The 20595-nt window shown below is 41.4% G+C and overlaps 4 protein-coding genes and 1 pseudogene across 5 annotated transcripts; 4 read left to right on the top strand and 1 right to left on the bottom strand.

Moving 5' to 3' along the window:
- The first annotated feature begins 583 nt into the window (after positions 1–583).
- Positions 584–3691, top strand: LOC136446278 (histone-lysine N-methyltransferase PRDM9-like). The gene is made up of 2 exons (XM_066444620.1): positions 584–667; positions 1850–3691. The coding sequence occupies exon 2, from the start codon at positions 1909–1911 to the stop codon at positions 2872–2874; it is 966 nt and encodes a 321-aa protein (XP_066300717.1). The 5' UTR covers positions 584–667; positions 1850–1908; the 3' UTR covers positions 2875–3691.
- Positions 3692–5188: 1497 nt separating this feature from the next.
- Positions 5189–6604, top strand: LOC136445742 (zinc finger protein 665-like). Its single transcript, XM_066443877.1, has one exon. It carries the CDS (start codon positions 5189–5191, stop codon positions 6602–6604), a length of 1416 nt encoding a protein of 471 aa, XP_066299974.1.
- Positions 6605–10519: 3915 nt separating this feature from the next.
- On the top strand, positions 10520–12367 carry LOC136446406 (zinc finger protein 568-like). Its single transcript, XM_066444758.1, has one exon. The coding sequence runs from the start codon at positions 10525–10527 to the stop codon at positions 11857–11859; it is 1335 nt and encodes a 444-aa protein (XP_066300855.1). The 5' UTR covers positions 10520–10524; the 3' UTR covers positions 11860–12367.
- Positions 12368–13899: 1532 nt separating this feature from the next.
- LOC136446087 (zinc finger protein 845-like) lies at positions 13900–17731 on the top strand (annotated as a pseudogene).
- A 1035-nt stretch (positions 17732–18766) lies between these two features.
- LOC136446394 (zinc finger protein 135-like) lies at positions 18767–20585 on the bottom strand. Of its 2 annotated transcripts, none has more exons than XM_066444745.1 (2): positions 20480–20585; positions 18767–19962 (listed from the first exon to the last, which is right to left on the bottom strand). In XM_066444745.1, exon 2 carries the CDS (start codon positions 19953–19955, stop codon positions 18975–18977), a length of 981 nt encoding a protein of 326 aa, XP_066300842.1. In that variant the 5' UTR covers positions 19956–19962; positions 20480–20585; the 3' UTR covers positions 18767–18974. The 2 variants fall into 2 exon arrangements, with proteins under 2 accessions (XP_066300842.1, XP_066300843.1); XM_066444746.1 differs by having other exon boundaries at positions 20467–20573.
- Positions 20586–20595: the final 10 nt, after the last annotated feature.

The raw sequence follows: 20595 nt of genomic DNA, 5'->3' as shown, positions 1-20595 counted from the left end.
GCTCGCACGGCGTTAAACAGGCAGAGAAAAATTTACAGACCATGCATTTTCTTTTTAAAAGAGCTGATATTTCTGCCTATGGGTTTGAAATTTGGCTCTGTCCGCGCGGTTTTAAGATAAATACGTTTTGAATAAATCGGACGTTAACTGGTCATATTACGTTACATGTACACTAATGGAGATCTAAATAAAGCAAACAAACTTGCACCAGTTTTGTATTGTATGATAACTGACATTGTTTACGAAAGAAAATGATTTTACACAAGTAGTCGTTATGTTGCATACATTCAGATATGTTGAGGTTTCCTGTTGGTTTTGTAAGTTTCGTTGAAGATATATTTACAGATACTGTATTTTCCATCGACACAATTAGATGACAAACAGTCCAGCCCAGTATCTATTTCTTACTGTGTCGCATCTTTTCAATCAGAAACGGAAATAGTCGTTTTTAAGAGAGCTTGTCGGTCTCAACAGTGGTTGTTTTAAAGTACAAATCAAGATGGAGAAATTCTAACGTGCTATCCGAAGTCAAATGCATGGATAATCAGGCATACGATTTCACCTTTGACCCACTTTACGTTAACCCTGACCTCACGATACGGCGGAAGGACAAAGCGGTCCGAGTCCCTGTTTACGCGCTGGGAGAAATAGCCATCATAGGAAGCAGGTAAGATTTTAACCTCCTTGGTAAGACTTAGTGGTGAGCAGTAAAGTGTTTCGGTACCGAGTGCAGGAGTTTGTGGTCATTTCTGTGGAAGAATAAACACAGTGCGATGGTAATTTATCGGTCTTCTCGGGATGTGAATATGTTGGAACTAAAGGGGGAGGGGGGCGAGAAACCATGCATGTACATTATGGAGAGTGAAGGTTCAGGACAGCTAGGAAGTTTGACGTATTCCGACCTACAAGAACCCATAGGGTAAAAAGCATCAGAAATATGACCAGAGTAACCATTCTGCAGCTTACAAGTCTGTCCTGTTAACGCAATATTGAGTAGGCGAGGCCAAACATACGTACGACTTCTTCACACCTACATGTACATTGAGGATATAGAACTACAGGGTTGCGTAGCAAAACCTTTGTTGGATCCGTTGGCATGTTCAGTGGCCGCCATCTTGAATTGTGACGTCACAGGGTCGCCATACCATTTTATTGGGAAGGATGTTTTTTTGGGTCACTAGATAGCGTTCTCTCTATTTTTAACAAATCGGCACACAACTATCACACATTCAACTCAAATAAAATTTAATACCAATTCATATTTATAAAAAGACCCCATAATCGCTAAACTAACATAGCAAACCTGAAGTATATGTAGCACAAATACTTAACTCTAGTTATGTATAAAACCATGTAGAGTGAAGGAAGTGATCTGTCGAAGCAACAAATGTTTTAACCACTCCCAAAATGTTTCTTCAAGTTGTGGAACATTTCAGTTTGTATCATCTGCTGCATACGATTCTCCTGTTTCTTTAAATCGCCAAGTTTTATGTAGATGTTGTTGCATAAACAATGAGCATCAAAGTATGATTGATTCCGAATGTCAGATGGACGGCTATCTATGTATCACGAAGCATGCCCAAATATTTCAGATTGAATTCATGGTGTATGGGTTCGCGGAAAAGGCTGTGCTGTCTACCAGGCCTGGCTACCCTAACAGGCTACCCTTTCTGGGCCCGTGTCAATGGCAATACCAGCTGTGAGTGGATATGAAGGAAGGCAACATTTGAACAGCACTTGAACAGACTAATGGGGTCAGAACTGGAAATGTTTTGTTTTCCTTGAATGTGAATTCTATCTTTGATGACTTTTATAATCACTTTTTCACAATTCTTCATTTTCTCATTAGGCTGGACATGGCAACAGCAGGACATGGGTCTCCCACCGGAGTAGATCAGAACTGCTGTGATGGGTCTCCAAACAGGGTTTCCAATGTTGACTGACAGTAAAACAAGCAATGCTGAAGACAATATGTCTGAGGTGACAGCACAAAATGTCAACTTGAATAACGCTGAGGAGAAACCCTTCATTGGGTACAAAACAGCTCAACAGTCGAACTTTTCTGTTCATATGAGCCTCCATAATGGGGTTTGGACCAGTTTGGATCAGCATGAATCAAAACATGCAGGTGAGAAACCCTACATGTGCAGGGAGTGCGGGTACTGGGCAACTCGAAGTTCTGACTTATCCCGACATATGAGAACCCATACAGGAGAAAAACCCTACATGTGTAGGGAGTGCGGGTACAGAGCAGCTCGAAGGTCTAGCTTATACCGACATATGAGAACCCATTCAGGAGAAAAACCCTACAAGTGTGACCAGTGCGACTATTCTGCAGCAGAGAAATGTAAGTTGAATGACCATAAAGCAAAACACACTGGCGATAAACCGTTCATGTGTTGGGAGTGCGGGTACAGAACAGCTAGAAAGTTAGATTTTTCTGGACACATGAGAACCCATACAGGAGAAAGACCCTACAAGTGTGACGAGTGTGACTATTCTGCTGCACGGAAATCCACCTTAGCTGACCATAAAGCAAGGCACAGTGGTGAGAAACCCTACATGTGTGGAGAGTGCGGGTACAGGGCAGTTAAAAAGTCCACCTTGGCTCAGCACATGAGAACCCATACAGGAAAAAAACCCTACAAGTGTGACCAGTGTGACTATTCTGCTGCTCGGAAATCCACCTTAAATGTGCATCAAGCAAAACACAGTGGTGAGAAACCCTACATGAGTGGGAAGTGCGGGTACAGGGTAGTTAAAAAGTCCACCTTGGCTCAACACATGAGAACCCATACAGGAGCAAAACTGTACAAGTGTAACCTACATGCGTCTATTCTGCAGCACGGAAAAGCTCCTCATATGAGCATTTAGGAAAACACTGTCGAGGGCTCCTGCATATTTGACTATTTTCTGTTTATTATCTGTTTATCCATTTGTCCGGGCAAGCCGCCCGATTTGATGATGATATACATTTGTTCTCACATCTGTTTTTTTTTCTCTGTAAAACTGAGTAAACCCTCTGATGGTTGTTTTTAGATATTCTGATAGCTTTAATGATGTAGTTGTCTGAATTGTTGTAACGTTATTATGTGAACCTTTTTTTTAATATTTTTGTATCCGTAAAGAGGTTAATTCGATTTGCATTTGTAAAGCATGTAATGTAATTTTATATGTAATTATGTTTCCTATGCAAACACATTTGTTATCGCTTAAAATCTGTAAGATGTGTAATAATAACAGACGGTTAATCTTAAATTCAAAACAGGGAAGGAAAACCCTAGCCTGCACAGAAACCCAGGGATGACACCCCTGTACAGAAGTCCTAGGGGCGAAACCCTAGCAGAGAAAATCCATGGGGGGTGGAACCCCCTGTCAAAAAAGTCCCAGGGAGCACACCCTAGCCAAAAAAGCCAGCGGGAATGACCTCTGTAGATATATGTAACTAGGGAGCACACCCTGGCCAAAAAAAGCCTATGGGAATGGCCCCTGTAAGGATATGCAAATGTGTATATTTGTGGAATTCTAGATGTGTAGTTTAAATGTGGTGTTATGTTATGTACTTCTGTATGTATGAATAAAAATTAGAAAAAAAATACACAAGTACTTGGAACACAAGTGATTGTCACTGTGTATGTAATGAACATCTTATCAGCATTTAAGTGGAATAAAGTCCGTTGACTGCTTTGAACTAAGTACTCGATGTTTTATTTAGACGGAGTCAGAGTCACATTTTCAAAGCGGGGCCCGGCCGGACTGTTTGCGGGTTTAGAACAATCTAACTGTGTATCAAGAAGTTGAACCCCGTGTTACGTGTAATATAACGAAAAGTTATTGCCCGGTCCGAAACACCCGTATCGAACGTTTTTGTGGTCCAGGTATTATTTTCAACGTCTTATTTTCAAATTAGGCCATGTTGATTTCATTATATGAATGACATCCTTTTGGAACCCCAAAACTGATGCGAGCGTGCGAATAAAAAAAGTTTGCCAAGAAAAGTTGCCTTTATTATGAAATCTATGTGGTTATCAAGTATGAACAAAACTAAACACACAGAGTATATAATATATAATAAGAATAGATTCTTCATCTTTGTTCTTTCGTATCTTCTTCTATGACTCTAGATTTGACTTAAGCTTTCTTGTTGTACAAAACCTAAAGATGACGGTGTTGATATGTGTCAGTTGATAATTGATATGCACGTGTTTTCAACGTAATCAATTTTACACCAGTGAAAGGGTGGGTTTATTGTTTTTGGTATTTTAGAAGTATTTGTAGCCATTAACAGCTAGTTGAGCCGTAGATTCAGACCAAACTGTACGGCTCATCGTGACATGTCGTTTCTTACAGTGTCGCCCATTTCAACCAGAAGCAGAAATTGTCGTTTCAAATACAACTCATTGTTCTCAAAAGTGGTCGTTTTAAACGGTTGACAGCATGGAGAAAGCCTAACGTGCTCTCCGAAGACAAATGTTTTACATGGATAATCAGGCATACGATTCACCTTTGACCCACTTCGCGCTAATCTCTGACCTCACGAAACGACGGAAGGACGAGTCCCAGTTTACGTCGAGAGAAAAAAGATCACAGGAAGCAGGTAACACTTTCTGGTGAGCAGTCGAGTATTTTTGTACCGACTGTAAGAGTTTGTGGTCATTTCTGTGAAAGAAAAACCCCAGTACGATGATAGTTTACGTCCTTTTCCGGTTTTGAACGTACATGTAGTAGGAATATAGAGGGGAGGGGGCGAGACCAAACAAAAACCGTGCCACTACATGTACATGTACGACCCCTCTCTCTTGTGTTTACGTCATACATCTGGCACAGTGGTCTTTAAAAGAACTGGAATGATATTGAACGATCAGATTGATAATGAAATACTCATTGTCTAAACTCATTAGAAGTATAAGATTAATGTCTATTTGCTTAGATGTATGAAGTAGGGAAACACAGGTTGGATCTGTGTATAAAGCTCAGCCCTGTCTTTGTTGTATGATTTACATTCTATTACAAAATTGTGTTTATCTTCTATTCTATCCGGATTACAGTATTGACATATGCGTTGTTCCAGAGGATTCAATTAGCGAGTGTCCACTCCTTCGGCACAAAATGATTTGCTATAAATTTTAAATTTTATTATCAATGACTTCCATAATCATACCATTTTCTCATTAGGCAGGAATTGGCAATGGCAGGACATGGGTCTTCCACCGGAGATGATAATAAAATCCACGATGGATCTCCCACCGAGGTTTTCAATGTTGATCGCAAAAGTGAAATACTAGTAAGCAATGCTGAATACCAGACGGCAGATCAAAATGCCACCGTGAGTAACGATGATGAGAAACCCTACAGGTGTGGGGAGTGTTGGTACATGACAACTAAAAGGTCTGACCTATCTGTACACATGAAAACACACGCAGGAGAGAAACCTTACTGGTGTGACCAGTGTGGCTACCATTTTGCACGTAAATCTACGTTAGACCAACATGAAGCAAAGCACACTGGCGATGGAACCTATACGAGCGGGATGTGTGGTTACAGGACAAATCACAAGTCCCACGTATTGATACATAAAACAACCCAAACTACAGAAACATCTTCTGACTGTAAAGCACCAACATCCACTTTAGACAGCCATCTAGCTAAACACCATGGCGAGGAACTCTACATGTGTTGGAAGTGTGGATACAGGACATCTGTGAAGTCTGACTTATTCTTACATATGAAAACCCACATAGCTGAAAAAACGTACAAGTCTAACCAGTCTGACTATTCTGCTTCACGGAAACATAATCTTGACTACCATATTGGGGCAAAGCATGAGGGTGACAAACCTGGCATGTCTGGGGAGTGGTTGAACAGGAAAATTCAAATGTCTGACGTATCCAAACACACGAGAACTCATACAGGTGAAAAACCCTCCAAGTGTGACCAGTGTTCGGCAGCACAGAAGGCTAGTTCAGACAACCATCCAGCAAAACACACTGGTGACAAACCCTACATGTGTCGGGAGTGCGAGTTTAGGGCAGCTCAAATGTCGGACTCAGCTAAACAGATGAGAACTCATTCTGGAGAAAATCCATTCAAGTGTGACCAGTGTGACTATTCTGCTGCACAGGACTCTTCCTTGCACAAACATCTAGCAAGACACTATGGCGAAAAACCCTACATGTGTGGGATGTGTGGGTACAGGACAGCTGATAAGTCCCACTTCTCCAGACATATGAGAACCCATACTGGAGAAAGACCCTTCAGATGTGACCAGTGTGACTATTCTGCAGCACAGAAAGTCAACTTGGACAGGCATATATTTGAAAAACACACCGATGAGAAACCCTACATTTGTGGGGAGTGTGGGTACAGAGCAGCTAAGAAGTCTAACTTATCCCGGCATATGAAAATCCATTCAGGAGAAAAACCCTACAAATGTGACCAGTGTGACTATTCTGCAGTGCAAAAATGTGATTTGGTTAATCATCGGACAAACCACACTGGTGAAAAACCCTATAAATGTAGGGAGTGTGGATACATGACAGCTTATAGAACTACCTTTTACCGACATATGAGAACCCACACAGGAGAAGAAACCTCACAAACGTGACCAGCGCGAATATTCTGTTTCTGACTATGAGAACTCATACATAGACTACAACTCTGCATATGCGATCATCTCGTTGTGGTACATTTAATACCTTGCAATGACATGTAAAATATGATGTAAATGGATGATATTTGTAAACAAGCATGAATTTTTCCCTCGGAAATATCATAGTCATGTCGTTTGGTCCACTAGATCTCTATTTCCTGTGTGGACATAGTCCAAATCTTTCAGTTTCAGATCAAGATTAATGAACGTAGTTGAAGTATCAATTGTTTCTCACCTAGAACTAGAACGGAAGAACTGGAGACGGTTTGGTGTTTAATTCCAATGTCCAACTTAAAACATGATTTATACCTAATCACTTACAAACATCGGGAAATGATTGCACACATGTACAGTAATCAATGCTAACGTTACGTTGGCATAAATGTAAGAGCTTTGATTTTTCGTCAATATTTTGCTTTGAAGAATTGAATGTGGGCCAATAAATAATGTACAAATGCACCTTTTGTCGTTAGACTGCATTCATCCCAGTATTCCATATCATACTATTCATAGTCGAGTAGGCGAAGTGGCCGCTTCCACCGTTAAAGAAAAATTATTTCGTGGAGTTTCTGGACATGGCAAATCTATTTTTGTTTTAAAATTTTGCTGCTATGCATCACAAAGGAGCCAGAGATGGCTGTAGATAAAGACTTGTTGGTCTGTTTTACAAAACAGTCTTGTTTCTGGGACTTTAGTTTTGAACGACATCATATGCCCCCCTCCCCAAAACAACAAACCCATCTCCGTCTATAGTATAAGCGCCCACATTAATCATAGGGATAGTTCTAGTCGAGCCTCCACTGCTGACCCCGCCTGGTTTGTTATTGCTTTTTGTTGTGTGTTTTTCTTCTCCTTCAACTCGAAACAGTAACAAACAAGGCGTGTGCCGGGCCTATTCGGTAAATTGCTCCTGATCATCGCGTACGTGTGAATAGACCCCTTTCCAAATACCGCGGCCATTTTGAATCTAGCGCGAGCGCGCATAATTCGAGCGCGGGAAAAGTAAACAAATGGTAAGCGGTAAGGCGTCCCCAATAGAAACCAGCGTTGGGTCATCTTCTGCGGCGAGATGTTCTCCTCCTCGGTGAAATCTATCGATATATTTGCATGTCACAAGTAGATAATATTGTTGTGGACACTTGGACTCGATATCGGCTAGTAAAATTGTGAATTTCGGCTACTTTTCCACAGTTCCTGCCGGGCTGTTGAGCGCGCGCTACAGTGAAAAAACTCTAATATGTTTACACCGCGTGCTTGTGGTTTCCCTGATAATGTTAGCTAAAGTCGAGAAAAAATCCCACAACACACACACTTTTTGGACTGGGATCCTTGTAGCTACGTAGATAGAAATATACAGAATTTTACCAGTTGTGACCGTAATTTAGACGATGACAACTTTGCCTGGGAAAACTACGCGCGTTGGGCGCTCGAGAAGGTCGTGTGTTCTGTCAAGCCTTTCTTAACATAGCTTCGTCCGCAGATATTTTATACTTCCACTGGATAAAATCCCACAAAAACGTAAAAATGTAGGCTTGAGCTCAAGGTCCTTGGAATTTAGCAGAGTTTTGGCGGCTTCTTTTGACGCGTTTTCTGAAATATCAAAACCTAAAGTACGTGAGTAAAGATGGAGTGTTTTCACTATGCGCCGTAATATCTTAAAATTTCAGAAACGTGAAGATATAGGCTTGAGGGCTCTGCGAGTAGAAATTTGACGGAACTTCGGTGGCTCCTTTGACTTTGACCAAGGAGGTTTTGCTTTGACGATATTTTAGTGCCAAGATTAGCGTGAGGAAGTTCGTTAGTGAAGCAGGGGGCGTGTTTTCTTTGTAGCGTTTAATTACATCACTTTTCGCGGAAATATTTTAGACCTCCGCAGGATGAAACCCCACAAAAAAGGAAAATATCGGCCTGAGGTCCTTCAGTCCTCAAACCAATATTATCTAACTTATTTTTCGGTTTCATCCGGCCAACAGATATCTTGAATATTGCCGCGAAAAAGGATTTAAAGAAACGCCACATACAGTGGAAAACACACCTTCACTCACATACTTAGAGTCCTCAAGACTAAATTCTTGGCATCCGAAAAGATCGTCAAAAAAGCCGCCGGAATTCTGCCAAATTTGAGGACATTGAGCTCAAGCCTATATTTTCACGTTTTTGTAGGATTTCATTTGGCGGAAATATAGAATATTGCTGAGCGAAGTCGATGTAGTGCTGCACAGAAAACACGACCCTCCCCCAAACTCACTTAATTTCAAGATGATGTTGTCATTGTCACGACAGCCAGGCTCAACAGTTATATATATACCTCAACGTAGCTACAAGGGTCACAGCCCGAAGAGTATATGTTTTGTGGGATTTTTTTCTCGACTCTAGCTAGCATTATTAGGGAAACTACAAGCACGCGGTGTAGACATATTAGCGTTCTATCACTGTAGCGCGCGCTCAACAGCCCGGCAGGAACTTTGGAAAAGTAGCCGAAATTCACAATTTTACTAGCCGATATCGAGTCCAAGTGTCCACAACAATATTATCTACTTGTGCCATGCAAATATATCGATGGATTTCACCGAAGAGGAGAACATCTCGCCGCAGAAGATGACTCAACACTGCTTTCTATTGGGGACGCCGTTGCAAAGCTTTACCGCTTACCGTTTGTTTACTTTTCCCGCGCTCGAATTATGCGCGCTCGCGCTAGATTCAAAATGGCCGCGGTATTTGGAAAGGGGTCTGCCCATGGGTGATCATATCAATAGCCTCTCTGAAAGGCTTCCTTTCCTTGTCCTCTTTCCTTTCAAGAAGCCGAAATAAAGCAAACTCCCTCTCGGCCTGTAATAAGAAAGAAAAAGTAATATTAGAAAAGGACATCTTAAAGGAAAACAGCCCCTTCCCGGTACTACTACAATATTCCCAAGTGGAACGCCCTGCACGGTTATGACTTCTCTCACAGTTGGGTCGTTCAGAGCCAGGCTGGAGGCCTGCCTGCCCTAGCCCGGGCCTCGCCCCGCCCATCTGGGGGTATTAAAGAAGAAGAAGTCATTTTCTTAGTAGTAATGCACCAGGGTGAGTCGATAGTGAATTCACGAGTACGAGTGTTCCAGGCGGAAATGTCTTTATGAAGTAAGATAATCCATGTTATTATTCATTATATATATTTTCCTAACAACAGAATTAATACATAATGATGGTGTGAGTTACATGTTCTACTGTTTAAAGGGACAACTAACGTGTAACGTGTTGGCAGAGTTCAATAACATAATTTAGGTAATCAGGACAGGATATTCACCTTTGACCCACAATACGCTCACCTTTGACCTGCCTGTAGGACGGAGGGACACAGCTGGCCGAGTCACGGTTTACGTGAAGACAAAAATCATCATTGAAAGCAGGTAAGACTTAACGGCGAGCAGCCAAGTATTTCAATAGCGAGCGTTATAATTTCACGTTAGTTCTGTTGAAGAAAAGCCACAGTAAGATTATAGTTTATAGGCCTTTTCTGGATGTAAATATTTTGGAAATAAAAGGGGAGGGGGGCAAAACCAAACATGTGTGACACCTCATTACCGTGCGTTTTAGGGGGTATAGAATTATATATTATGACATTAAATGGTTTTTAAAGCGCTCATGTGAAAACATCTGAAAGTGACCTTTGTCAGGGCAACGGTAATAAATGGTTTTGTCACGAAAAAATGCACAGCATGAATGAGTTATGTAACGTTATAGCTTCCAAACTATGCACATGTGTGGCTCGATATATATATAGCTGGAAATGCTTTGTTTTCTTCAATCTTATCCTTATCATTAATGGTGTTGATAATTGAAGTTTAATCTTTCTCTAGTTTCTCATTAGTTTGACCAAGGAGGTTTTGTTTGACATGGCAATGGCAAGACATGGGTCTCCCACCGAAGTTCATCAGAACTGCTATGAAGGATCTCCCACCGGTGTTTCCAAGGTCAACTGTGGCAGTAAAGCAAGCCTAGCAAAAGACCAGGAGGCAGCAAAAAAAGTCGACTTGAATAACCCGGTTGAGAAACCCTTCGCGTGTGGGGAGTGTAAGTACCGAACCGCTCGAAGGTATGATTTATCCCGACATATGAGAACACATACAGGAGAGAAACCTTACAAGTGTGACCAGTGTGACTATTCTGCAGCACGGAAATGCAAGTTGAATGACCATAAGGCAAAACACAGTGGCGATAAACCGTACATGTGTGGGGAGTGCGGGTACAGTACAGCTAAGAAATTTTCCTTGTCTGAACATATGAGAATCCATACAGGAGAAAAACCCTACAAGTGTGACCAGTGTGGCTATTCTGCTCGACGGAAATCCAATTTAAATGAGCATAAAGTAAAACACTGTGCCGAGAAACCGTTCATGTGTAGAGAGTGTGGGTATCGAGCTGCTCGACGGTCTGACTTATCTAAACATTTGAGAACCCATACAGGAGAACACCACACGTGTGGGAAGTACGACTACGGTACACCTCGGATGGCCTCCTTATCCCAACAGACTAGTAAGGGAACCCATACAGGAGAAAAGCATTTTAAGTGTGACCAACCCGACGTTTCTGTTGCATGTAACTCGACCTTGGACATTCATCTAGTAAAACACAGTGGTGGGAAACCCTTCATGTGTGAGGAGTGTGGATACAGAACAGCTCGAATGTCTCTTTTATCCCAACATATAAGAAACCATACAGGAGAAAAACCCTACAAGTGTGACCAATGTGACTATTCTACAGCAGTGAAATTTAATTTGGAAAAACACATCATTAAGCACAATGGTGAGAAACCATATCTGTGTGACAAGTGTGGATATAGGACAACACAAAAGTTTCAATTATCCAGACATATGAGAACACATACAGGAGAAAAACCCTACAAGTGTGACAAGTGCAACTATGCTGCCACACAGAAAGTCAATTTGGACAACCATATAGCAGCACAACACACCGGTGAGAAACCCTACATGTGCGGAGAGTGTGGGTACAGGGCAATTCACAAGTCTAACTTATCCAAACATTTGAGAATTCATACTGGAGAAAAGCCCTACTTGTGTTACTTGTGTGACTATACTGCAGCACAGAAATCCACGTTGGACCGACATATAGCCATGCACACTGGTGAGAAACCCTTCATGTGTGGGATGTGTGGGTACAGGACAGCTGACAAGTCCCACTTTACCAGACACATGAGAACCCATACATAAGAAAACCCCTACAAATGTGACCAGTGAGACTATTTTGCATCTAGAAGATCTATTCTGGGTACATATCTAGCAAAACCTACAGGAGAGAGACCTTGCATGTTCGGCTGCAGGACAGTTTCAAAACAAAAAGTTATCCCAACATATTTTAACCCTCGCTGCTGTATTATCTAACAAGCAAGCGTTACACACAAGGTTTAGGAATTCTACAGAAGACGGACCTATTTTGGCAAACGGGGTCACTTTCGAATTTTATGGAAACAAATCTGTCCAGGTTGGTAATGCATATACCAATATGGTCTACAACAATTGATTCCGTAGAGAAACACCAGTTATGCTTAGGTCACATTTCCAAAGCGGGTCCCGGTCGGGCAGCTTGCGGGAACGAAAAGTATAATATAAAATACAACAAAAGACACAAAACGTAAGAAATTTACTCCTAACTAGATATTGTGTATTTTCTTGATATGCATATTTTTCGTTATCGCAAACATCCCGACCGGGCCCCGGCTGGGAAATGTGACCCTAGCATCGGCTGGGAAATGTGACCCTAGCATAATCAGTTACCGATTTAAAGAAATATGTGCGAAAGTGTCACGTGAACACACTGGAGATGTAGTACCTGTGTATAACGAGTTTGTTTACATACAATCATATGGAATAGGGCAAAATATTAAAATTTAGCGTGTCGTATACTATATATATATATATATATATGTGTATAAATATATCGACATTCACTTGTTTAGATGAGAAACATTGTAAGCTAATATATTAGCTTACAATGTTTCTCATCTAAACAAGTGAATGATATATTCATATATATACATACATGGGTTTCAAGTAGGTTTAGATGACGTTCAAGTAGAAACTATGCGGCTGAATCTCGATCATATAGTGACGTGTCTATAAAATGATTAGAAAATTGAAAAAAAACTTCCTTGTTCATTCGCCTTGTTGAGAGTTTGAGTACAATACAACTGTCAGATTGATCCAACAAATCGATGAAAAAGGATAATTAGATTCATAGTTCATCATAGTTTTGTTTTATTTGTGACACCTTATTGTTAACATGAAAGTAGCCGCTTTTTAGTCGTAATGTTGAATGTGAGGAAAGAGTTGTACATTTCACATTGATCAGTTTTCCTCGTATTTGATCGCAGTCAAGCCCAATTTCTAGATAGATTGATATGAAATAAGTGACAATATTTTAAACAGATTATAGCTATGTATTTTTATAGACTATATCACTTTATAATAAATAATATTACACGTATGTTTGGATCTATACTTTTAGTTTAAGTTAGATTAACTTAACTTCAACAATGCCAGAAACTTCAAACCTCACTTGACCCTCATGAAAAAAACTGTTACATCCTAAAGACCGACCTCACAAAGGTATCAAGGCCGAGGTCATCTACAGACTCAAATGTGAGGAACCCAACTGCAACAACACTTACATCGTAGAGACCAGTCACTAAGTAAGGTACAAAGAAGTTGATCTAGTGCTAACGGCTACTCCTCGGCCATCACCTACAAAATAACCTGGGACACTCTGTCAATGTCGAATCCACAGATATCCCAGACCGCGAACCTCGCCGGTTCGAACGTGAAGTAAGGGAGGCAATTTATGTGAGGATGTACAATTCCACGACCTTTGGGGGTCGTGTGGCGTAACGGCAGGGTGTTCGGCCCAGAACCAAGAGGTCCCGAGTTCGAATCCCCCTGATGCCACCGATGTTGTGCCCTTGGGAAAGGCACTTTACACGACTTTCCTCACTTCGCCCAGGTGTATAAAAAATGGGTATGTTGTTATCTGTGCGTGGCACTGTTAATATAAGTCATAAAAACTTGAGTGCAGTGCCACGTCGTCCTTGTCTGAAAAAAAATTCCACTGCCAATAGGGAAGAAGGGCTACGTGTAGAACTGTCGCCTCTTTCTTATCAGATCAGAAACAAGTGAAGCGTATATGACGTTCTTAAGGTGGCGTGGTCGACTTGAATAGCAAAACTTTGACAAAACCTATGAAATGCCTAACGTGCTATCCGAAGTGCATTGGATAATCAGGAGTGCAAGTTCACCTCTGACCTATGCTGTATTCACCTTTGACCTACCAAACGACGGAAGAACAAACCAGACGCGTACGTTCACGTGAGGAGAAAGCAAACATCGTAGGAAGCAGGTAAGAAATAGCAGCGAGTAGCCAAGTATTCTGATATCGAGCGTTAGAGTTTGTGGTCATTATATGGAAGAAAAATCAAGTCAGATGATAGTTTATGGACCTTTTTTCTGTATGTGAATATGGCGGAAATGAAGGGGGAGGGGGGCGTACATGTAATCGTCGTGCAGCAGGCAAAGTGGCCGATTTGGAGAGTATAGAATGTTTTATAAATCCATGTAAGGCGACTGAAAGGTCTGTAAAGCACATGTGTGGAAACACCTGCAAGTCCGACCCTTGAGAGCAAGAAACATGTAAACAGGCGCTGCCTTCCTCGACTGAAGATGGTATGAAGGTATAGGAAAGGTAACAGCGGCCGTGTACGTACTATGTCCCATATATGCAAATGTCACCACGTATGCATGTGACATGATAACACACCCACATTTATTAATTTATTTTCAAATGCAACAGTACATTACACCGACTCTCAAGGCAGCGTAGCTGATATTGGAGTCCTGTGTCCTCCTATAGTATATAGTATAGCTTGCATACATTTGCATATTATGTGGAACAAAGTACATGAAGCCGTAACCGAAGTAGCCATGTAAGGGGGGGGGGGGGGGGGAGGTGTAGGCAGTGTCGTTGTTTCAAGTTGTGCAATAAGATTTTACTTAATATCATGTGCTATATTATATACCTTAATTTCTCATGTTTCTTAAAACCGTTCACTGCTCCGGGTGTGTCTGCTGTGTGTACCACGTTTGAACTGATTTTTATCACAGCGGAATATAGATGGAGAGAGTTCTACATGTAACCTCCATTAACATTATTAATCCGCCGGGTTACATAAATCTGTCACCTTACAAAAACAGTTGGTTTGAGAGATCTTTACTAGTAGTGCAGCACCCCCATTTATGTACAATTTAGATATACAGAGTACATATTACTGGCAGACGTTGGGTTGGGTTGGTGATCAAAAATTAATGGACATTGGCCATGAGAAAAATGGGAGCATGTGAGTACACTTTCATGAAGGGGGTGAGTCTGGTATGTTGTGTCTATATTATGCATTTATACATATCCATCTTGTTATCATATAGTTGAGGAAACTGTTACCCTAACTATTCTTTAGTGGACTCTTATTATCTACTACAAAGTCACTGATTGCAATATGTCATTCTCATTCTTTTTTTGACGTAGCAATGGCAGATTTCAACAACTACTGTGAGGGGTCTCCAACTGAAGTTTCCCCAAACTCCCCAGACGTGTCTCCCACTGAAGTTTTGCAGAACTGCGCAGAAGGGTCTCCTGTCGGAGGTTTCCAGTACTGCACTGAAAGGTACAACACTGGAGTTTCTGAGAGTGAGGCAGGCAGTGCCAGAGACCAGACAGATGACCTAGCTTCAAATTTAGATGAGTCTATGGTCAATATGGACGAGGACTCACAAACCAAGAGTAAACTTTGCATCTGTAACTGTTGTGGATACACCACTGGTAACAGCTACGACCTTTCTAAACACATGAAATCCCACAAAGGAAACAAACAATTGACGTGTAACCTTTGTGGCTACTCTTCAGGTAACAAAGGAAATTTCGATAAACACATGACTATGCACACAGGTGAGAAACCCTACATGTGTGGGGAGTGTGGGTACAGGGCGACTCAACAAACGCACTTATCCCGACACATGAGAATCCATACAAAAGAAAAGCCATACACGTGTGACCTGTGCGACTATTCTGCAGCACAGAAAGGCCTTTTGGACAATCATGTAGCCGCAAAACACACTGGTGAAAAACCCTTCATGTGCGGGGAGTGTGGGTTTAGTACTGCGATAAAGTCTTCTTTATCCAGACATGTAAGAATCCATAAAGGAGAAAAACCTTTCAAGTGTGACCAGTGTGACTATTCTACTGCAAAGAAGTCCAATTTAAAGTCACATCAAATACTACACACCGGTGAGAAACCTCACATATGTGGAGAGTGTGGATACAGAACAGCCCTAAAGACCTACCTAACGAAACACTTGAGGATCCATACACGAGAAAAACCATACAAGTGTAAGTACTGTGACTATTCTGCTGCACATAAATCCAACTTGAACAGCCACCTAGCAAAACACCTTGTTGAGAAAGCATACATCTGCGAGGAATGCGGGTTCCGAACTGGTGCGAAGTCGAGGTTATCCTTACATATGAGAACCCATACTGGAGAGAGACCTTACAAGTGCAACCAGTGCGACTATTCTGCTGCACTAAAAATCACTTTGGACCGACACATAGCAATTCACAATGGCGACAAACCCTATGTTTGTGAGAAATGTGGGTACAGGGCAATTACGAACGCGATCTTATCCGTACATATGAGAACCCACACAGGTGAAAAACCCTTCAAGTGTGATCAGTGTGACTACTCCGCAGCACGAAAATGGGACTTGAAAAACCATCTAACAGAGCATGGTGTTGGAAAAGTCTACAAATGTGGAGAGTGCGAGTACAGGACAGCTCAAAGGGATAAACTATCTATTCATGTGCGAACTCATACGGGAGATATGCCTTACAAGTGTGACCAGTGTGACTATTCTACAGCATATGAATCCGGCCTAAACAGACATCGATTAACTCACACTGGTGAGAAGCCCTTCATGTGTGACCAGTGTGGGCTTAGGACTACTTCAAAGCAAAACCTTTTCCGACACAAGAAAACCCACACAGGAGAAAGACCTTACAAATGTGACCAGTGCAACTATACCGCAGTGACGAAAGCCAATTTGAAGGAGCATTATGTAATACACACGGGTGAGAAACCTTTTATGTGTGGGGAATGCGGATACAGGACAGGCCGAAAGTCTGACTTATCCAAACATTTGAAAATCCATAGACGATAAACCCGATAGTGAGTGTGTGAGTGAGTGATAGAGGTGAAAGACCCTACACGTGTAGCCAGTGTGACTATTCCGCAATTCAGAAATCAACTTTAGACTACCATTTAGCGACACACACCGGTGAGAAACCGTACTCGTGTGAGGATTGTGGGTACCGGGCAATTCGAAAGTCTGATTTGACCAATCATTTAAAAATCCATACAGGTGACATGCCCTACAAGTGTAATCATTGTGACTATTCCGCAATTCATAAATCAACTTTAGACTACCATTTAGCGAAACACTCTGGTGAGAAACCTCACTCGTGTGGGGAGTGTGGGTATAGGACAATTAAGAGGTCTAACTTATCTCAACATCTGAAAACTCATGAGCAGCATAAAAATAAGTGTGACTAGTCTAACCTATCTGTAGCCAAAAGACCGATCCTGACTGCCCATCACAAATAGCAGTGTATCCAATGATAGCAAGGGAACTAGTGGTCTGAGCCGAAAGAGTTGTAATATTTTTATTATTATTCTTTTTTCGCATCTGTACCTTTAAAGACGATGGGCATGGTTTTTTAATTACGATGATATTGTGTTTTATTCTCTAATCGGCAGATGTTGTAGATAGTCTTGAGGCGACTTGTACCCCAATTAAAAACAAAGTGTTGGTTATTTCTTTGTTCTTTATATGTATTTGAATTTACCAAAGTTGTACAAAGTTTTGGATTGTTATGTCTGCTATTTGTCTGGAATTTTTGAAAATATTTTTAATCACATGGAACAAATACATGTGTACACAGAGATGTCATCATTCTTTTGTAATAATAAATAGATTCAGTTCCTCATTACCGAGTGGGTGTTTGATGTCACATTTTTGAAACCATTGTAACACTCTAACTGAATATGAGATAAGTAACAATGGAAAACAATCTATAACATATATTTGCAGCTTTAAATATTTTGACGGTGGTCTGTTGCTATGGTATTCTTTTCCGTTGCTACGTGCGCTCGGCCAAGTATCGGGTTACACGAGGCAACATTTTGGCTAACGGTAATACATTTGAAAATAAAATGGTGGGGACGGGAATTTTTTTTAAATAAAACGAAACTAGCGAGAATGCAAACTTCGAATGTTGTCGTTTTGCACTGAACACTCCCCTAGCATGCAGGGTCGAATCGCTCAGCAACAAAGCCTCTAGTATCGACCCTGCTATTCCGGCCCAAGGTTTTAGGTATTGTCGACGTCATGATCACCACCAACAGCGTTAAGCCAATCAGAAGATTGCCACAAGCTCGTCTTGCTCGCTGGGAAGCAATCATCCAATCAGGTTACGTCTTACATCGCTATTTTGGGTTCAGAACAAAATGACGGCTGTTTGTGCCAAATAAGGCTAGCTCATTAATTATCTATGAGAAAATGTCAGTAACGTCACCAATACCTAAAATGCTAGCGGACTTTGTTTCCCAGCGATTCGAGCCTGCTAGAGGAGGGTGTACACTAATCATTACAAACCTATTATTGCTCTTCCAAAGGCTAAGCTAAAAGTAGAACGATAGAATGAGATACACGGTAAAAAAAAAAACACTGGTTATAATCATAATGACATGTCCAATTCAGGAATACATCTTAGTAAGGAAACTTTTTTCAAATCTCTATATTTTGCACTTTGCCGTGTTTTTTTCCCTGTCTTATTCTTTTTTGCAACAACGGAAAATTAGTCGTTATTGAGAACTGGAAAGGGTGTATTGGGAATGACTAGAACATCCCTCTCCTTCGCGGTTCTACATAGTTCATACCTGCACACACAAATGACGCACTGCCAACAGTCTTCTTCCCCACGTAAATACGCAGATACAAAATCACATCACACAAAAGCCTGTTAATGGTGACGTATGAAACTTTATTTTGTTTTTTTCCGTTCTCCCCACTACTATTCTATTGCTGACCTAGCAACCGGTTTTGTGCCATATTAACAAGTTGCACATGCAATACTGGAAGCAATTCAACACTTTAAAGGAGACACTCTTGTAAAGCCTGAAATCCAGCCGTCGGTTTTAATCACAGCAGAAGTCGCACCTGGCACACTTCTAGGGGGCTTCAGATGTATGTGTTATCATATGACGCGATAGATGAAACATTTCAGTTGTCCTGTATCCACACTCCCCACACATGTAGGGTTTCTCAACAGTGTGTTCTGTTCGATGGTTGTCCAAATCGGATTTCAGTTCTGCAGAATAGTCACACTGGTCACACTTAAAGGACTTTTCTCCAGTATGAAAATTCATATGATTGCATAAGTCAGACTTTTGAGTTGTCCTGTACCCGCACACCCCACACATGTAGGGTTTCTCACCAGAGTGTTTTGCTTGATGGTTGTCCAAACTGGACTTTCGTGCTGCAGAATAGTCACAATAGTCACACTTGAAGGGTTTTTCACCTGTATGAGTTCTCATATGTCGGGATAGATGACGTATTTCTGTTGTCCTGTACCCACACTCCCCGCACATATGGGGTTTCTCACCACTGTGTTTTGCTAGATGGTTGTCCAAACTGGACTTCCTGGATGCGGAATAGTCACACTGGTCGCACCTGTAGGGTTTCTCGCCATGGTGTTTAGGTTGATGGCTGTCTAAAGCTGATGTTGGTGCTTTATAGTCATAATATTTTTCTTTGGCATGGATTGAGGAATGTAAGAATAAGTGGGATATGTCAGTTGTCCTGTACCCACACTCCCCACATGCGTAGGGTCCCTCGCCGGTGTGTTTTGATTTATGTTGGTCTAACGTAGATTTCCGCGCAAATTGTTGGTCACACTGGTCACACCTGAAGGGTTTCTCTCCTGCGTGCATTTTCATATGTTCAGATAATTCTGACCTCTTAGTTGTCACATACCAACACTTCCCACACGTGTAGGGTTTCTCATCAGCGTTAGTCAAGTTGACTTTTTCTGCTGTAGTCTGGTCTTCTGCATTGCTTGATTTCGGATAGGCCTGAGAAACCCCGGTGGGAGACCCATCATTTGAGTTCTGACCAACTGCGGTAGGAGATTCATGTCCTGCCGTTGCCATGTCCACCCTAATGACAAAATGCAGAAATGGTTATAAAAGTAATTTGTTATGAAATGGAAAATTCGTAGCAAACAAATTACATTTTGATCTCTGATCAGCCCTATAGCGGTATAGTGTGATGTCCTTTTGTGGGGTCACCGGAAGGTCATGTTGAACTCACCCCTCTAAGCTCGCTCAGAACCTGTCCTTACATTACTAGTACTTGAAACTAATTCTACCCCCAAATGGACGAAACATTTTGTAATCGCTATGAAAATATACATGAGTATCAATCAATCTGATCTTTCAATATTAATCTAGTCCCTTAAAAAGGCCACTTTGTCTGATCAAGGAGGTTTTATCTATATAAAACCTGCTTGGTCTGATGCATGTTTGTTTTCGCCCCCCTCCCCCTTCAAGTCTACATATTCAAATCCAGAAAAGGCCCATAAACTATCATCGTTCTGTGGTTTCCTTCTATAGAAATGACCTCAATATCTCACGTTCGACACTGAAACACTTGACTGCTCACCGCTAAGTCTTACCTGCCTCCTGTGATGGCTTTTTTTATCCACGTAACCGGGACTCGGGCTGTTTTGTCTTTCCGTCGTATCGTGAGGTCACAGGTGAATAGTGTAGGTCAAAGTTGAAATTGTGCGCC

This window comes from Branchiostoma lanceolatum, chromosome 12 (genome assembly GCF_035083965.1).
Source record: "Branchiostoma lanceolatum isolate klBraLanc5 chromosome 12, klBraLanc5.hap2, whole genome shotgun sequence".
Taxonomy (NCBI): Eukaryota; Metazoa; Chordata; class Leptocardii; order Amphioxiformes; family Branchiostomatidae; genus Branchiostoma; species Branchiostoma lanceolatum.
Note: the sequence above shows the minus strand (reverse complement) of the source record. Positions and strands in the feature narration are given on the sequence as shown.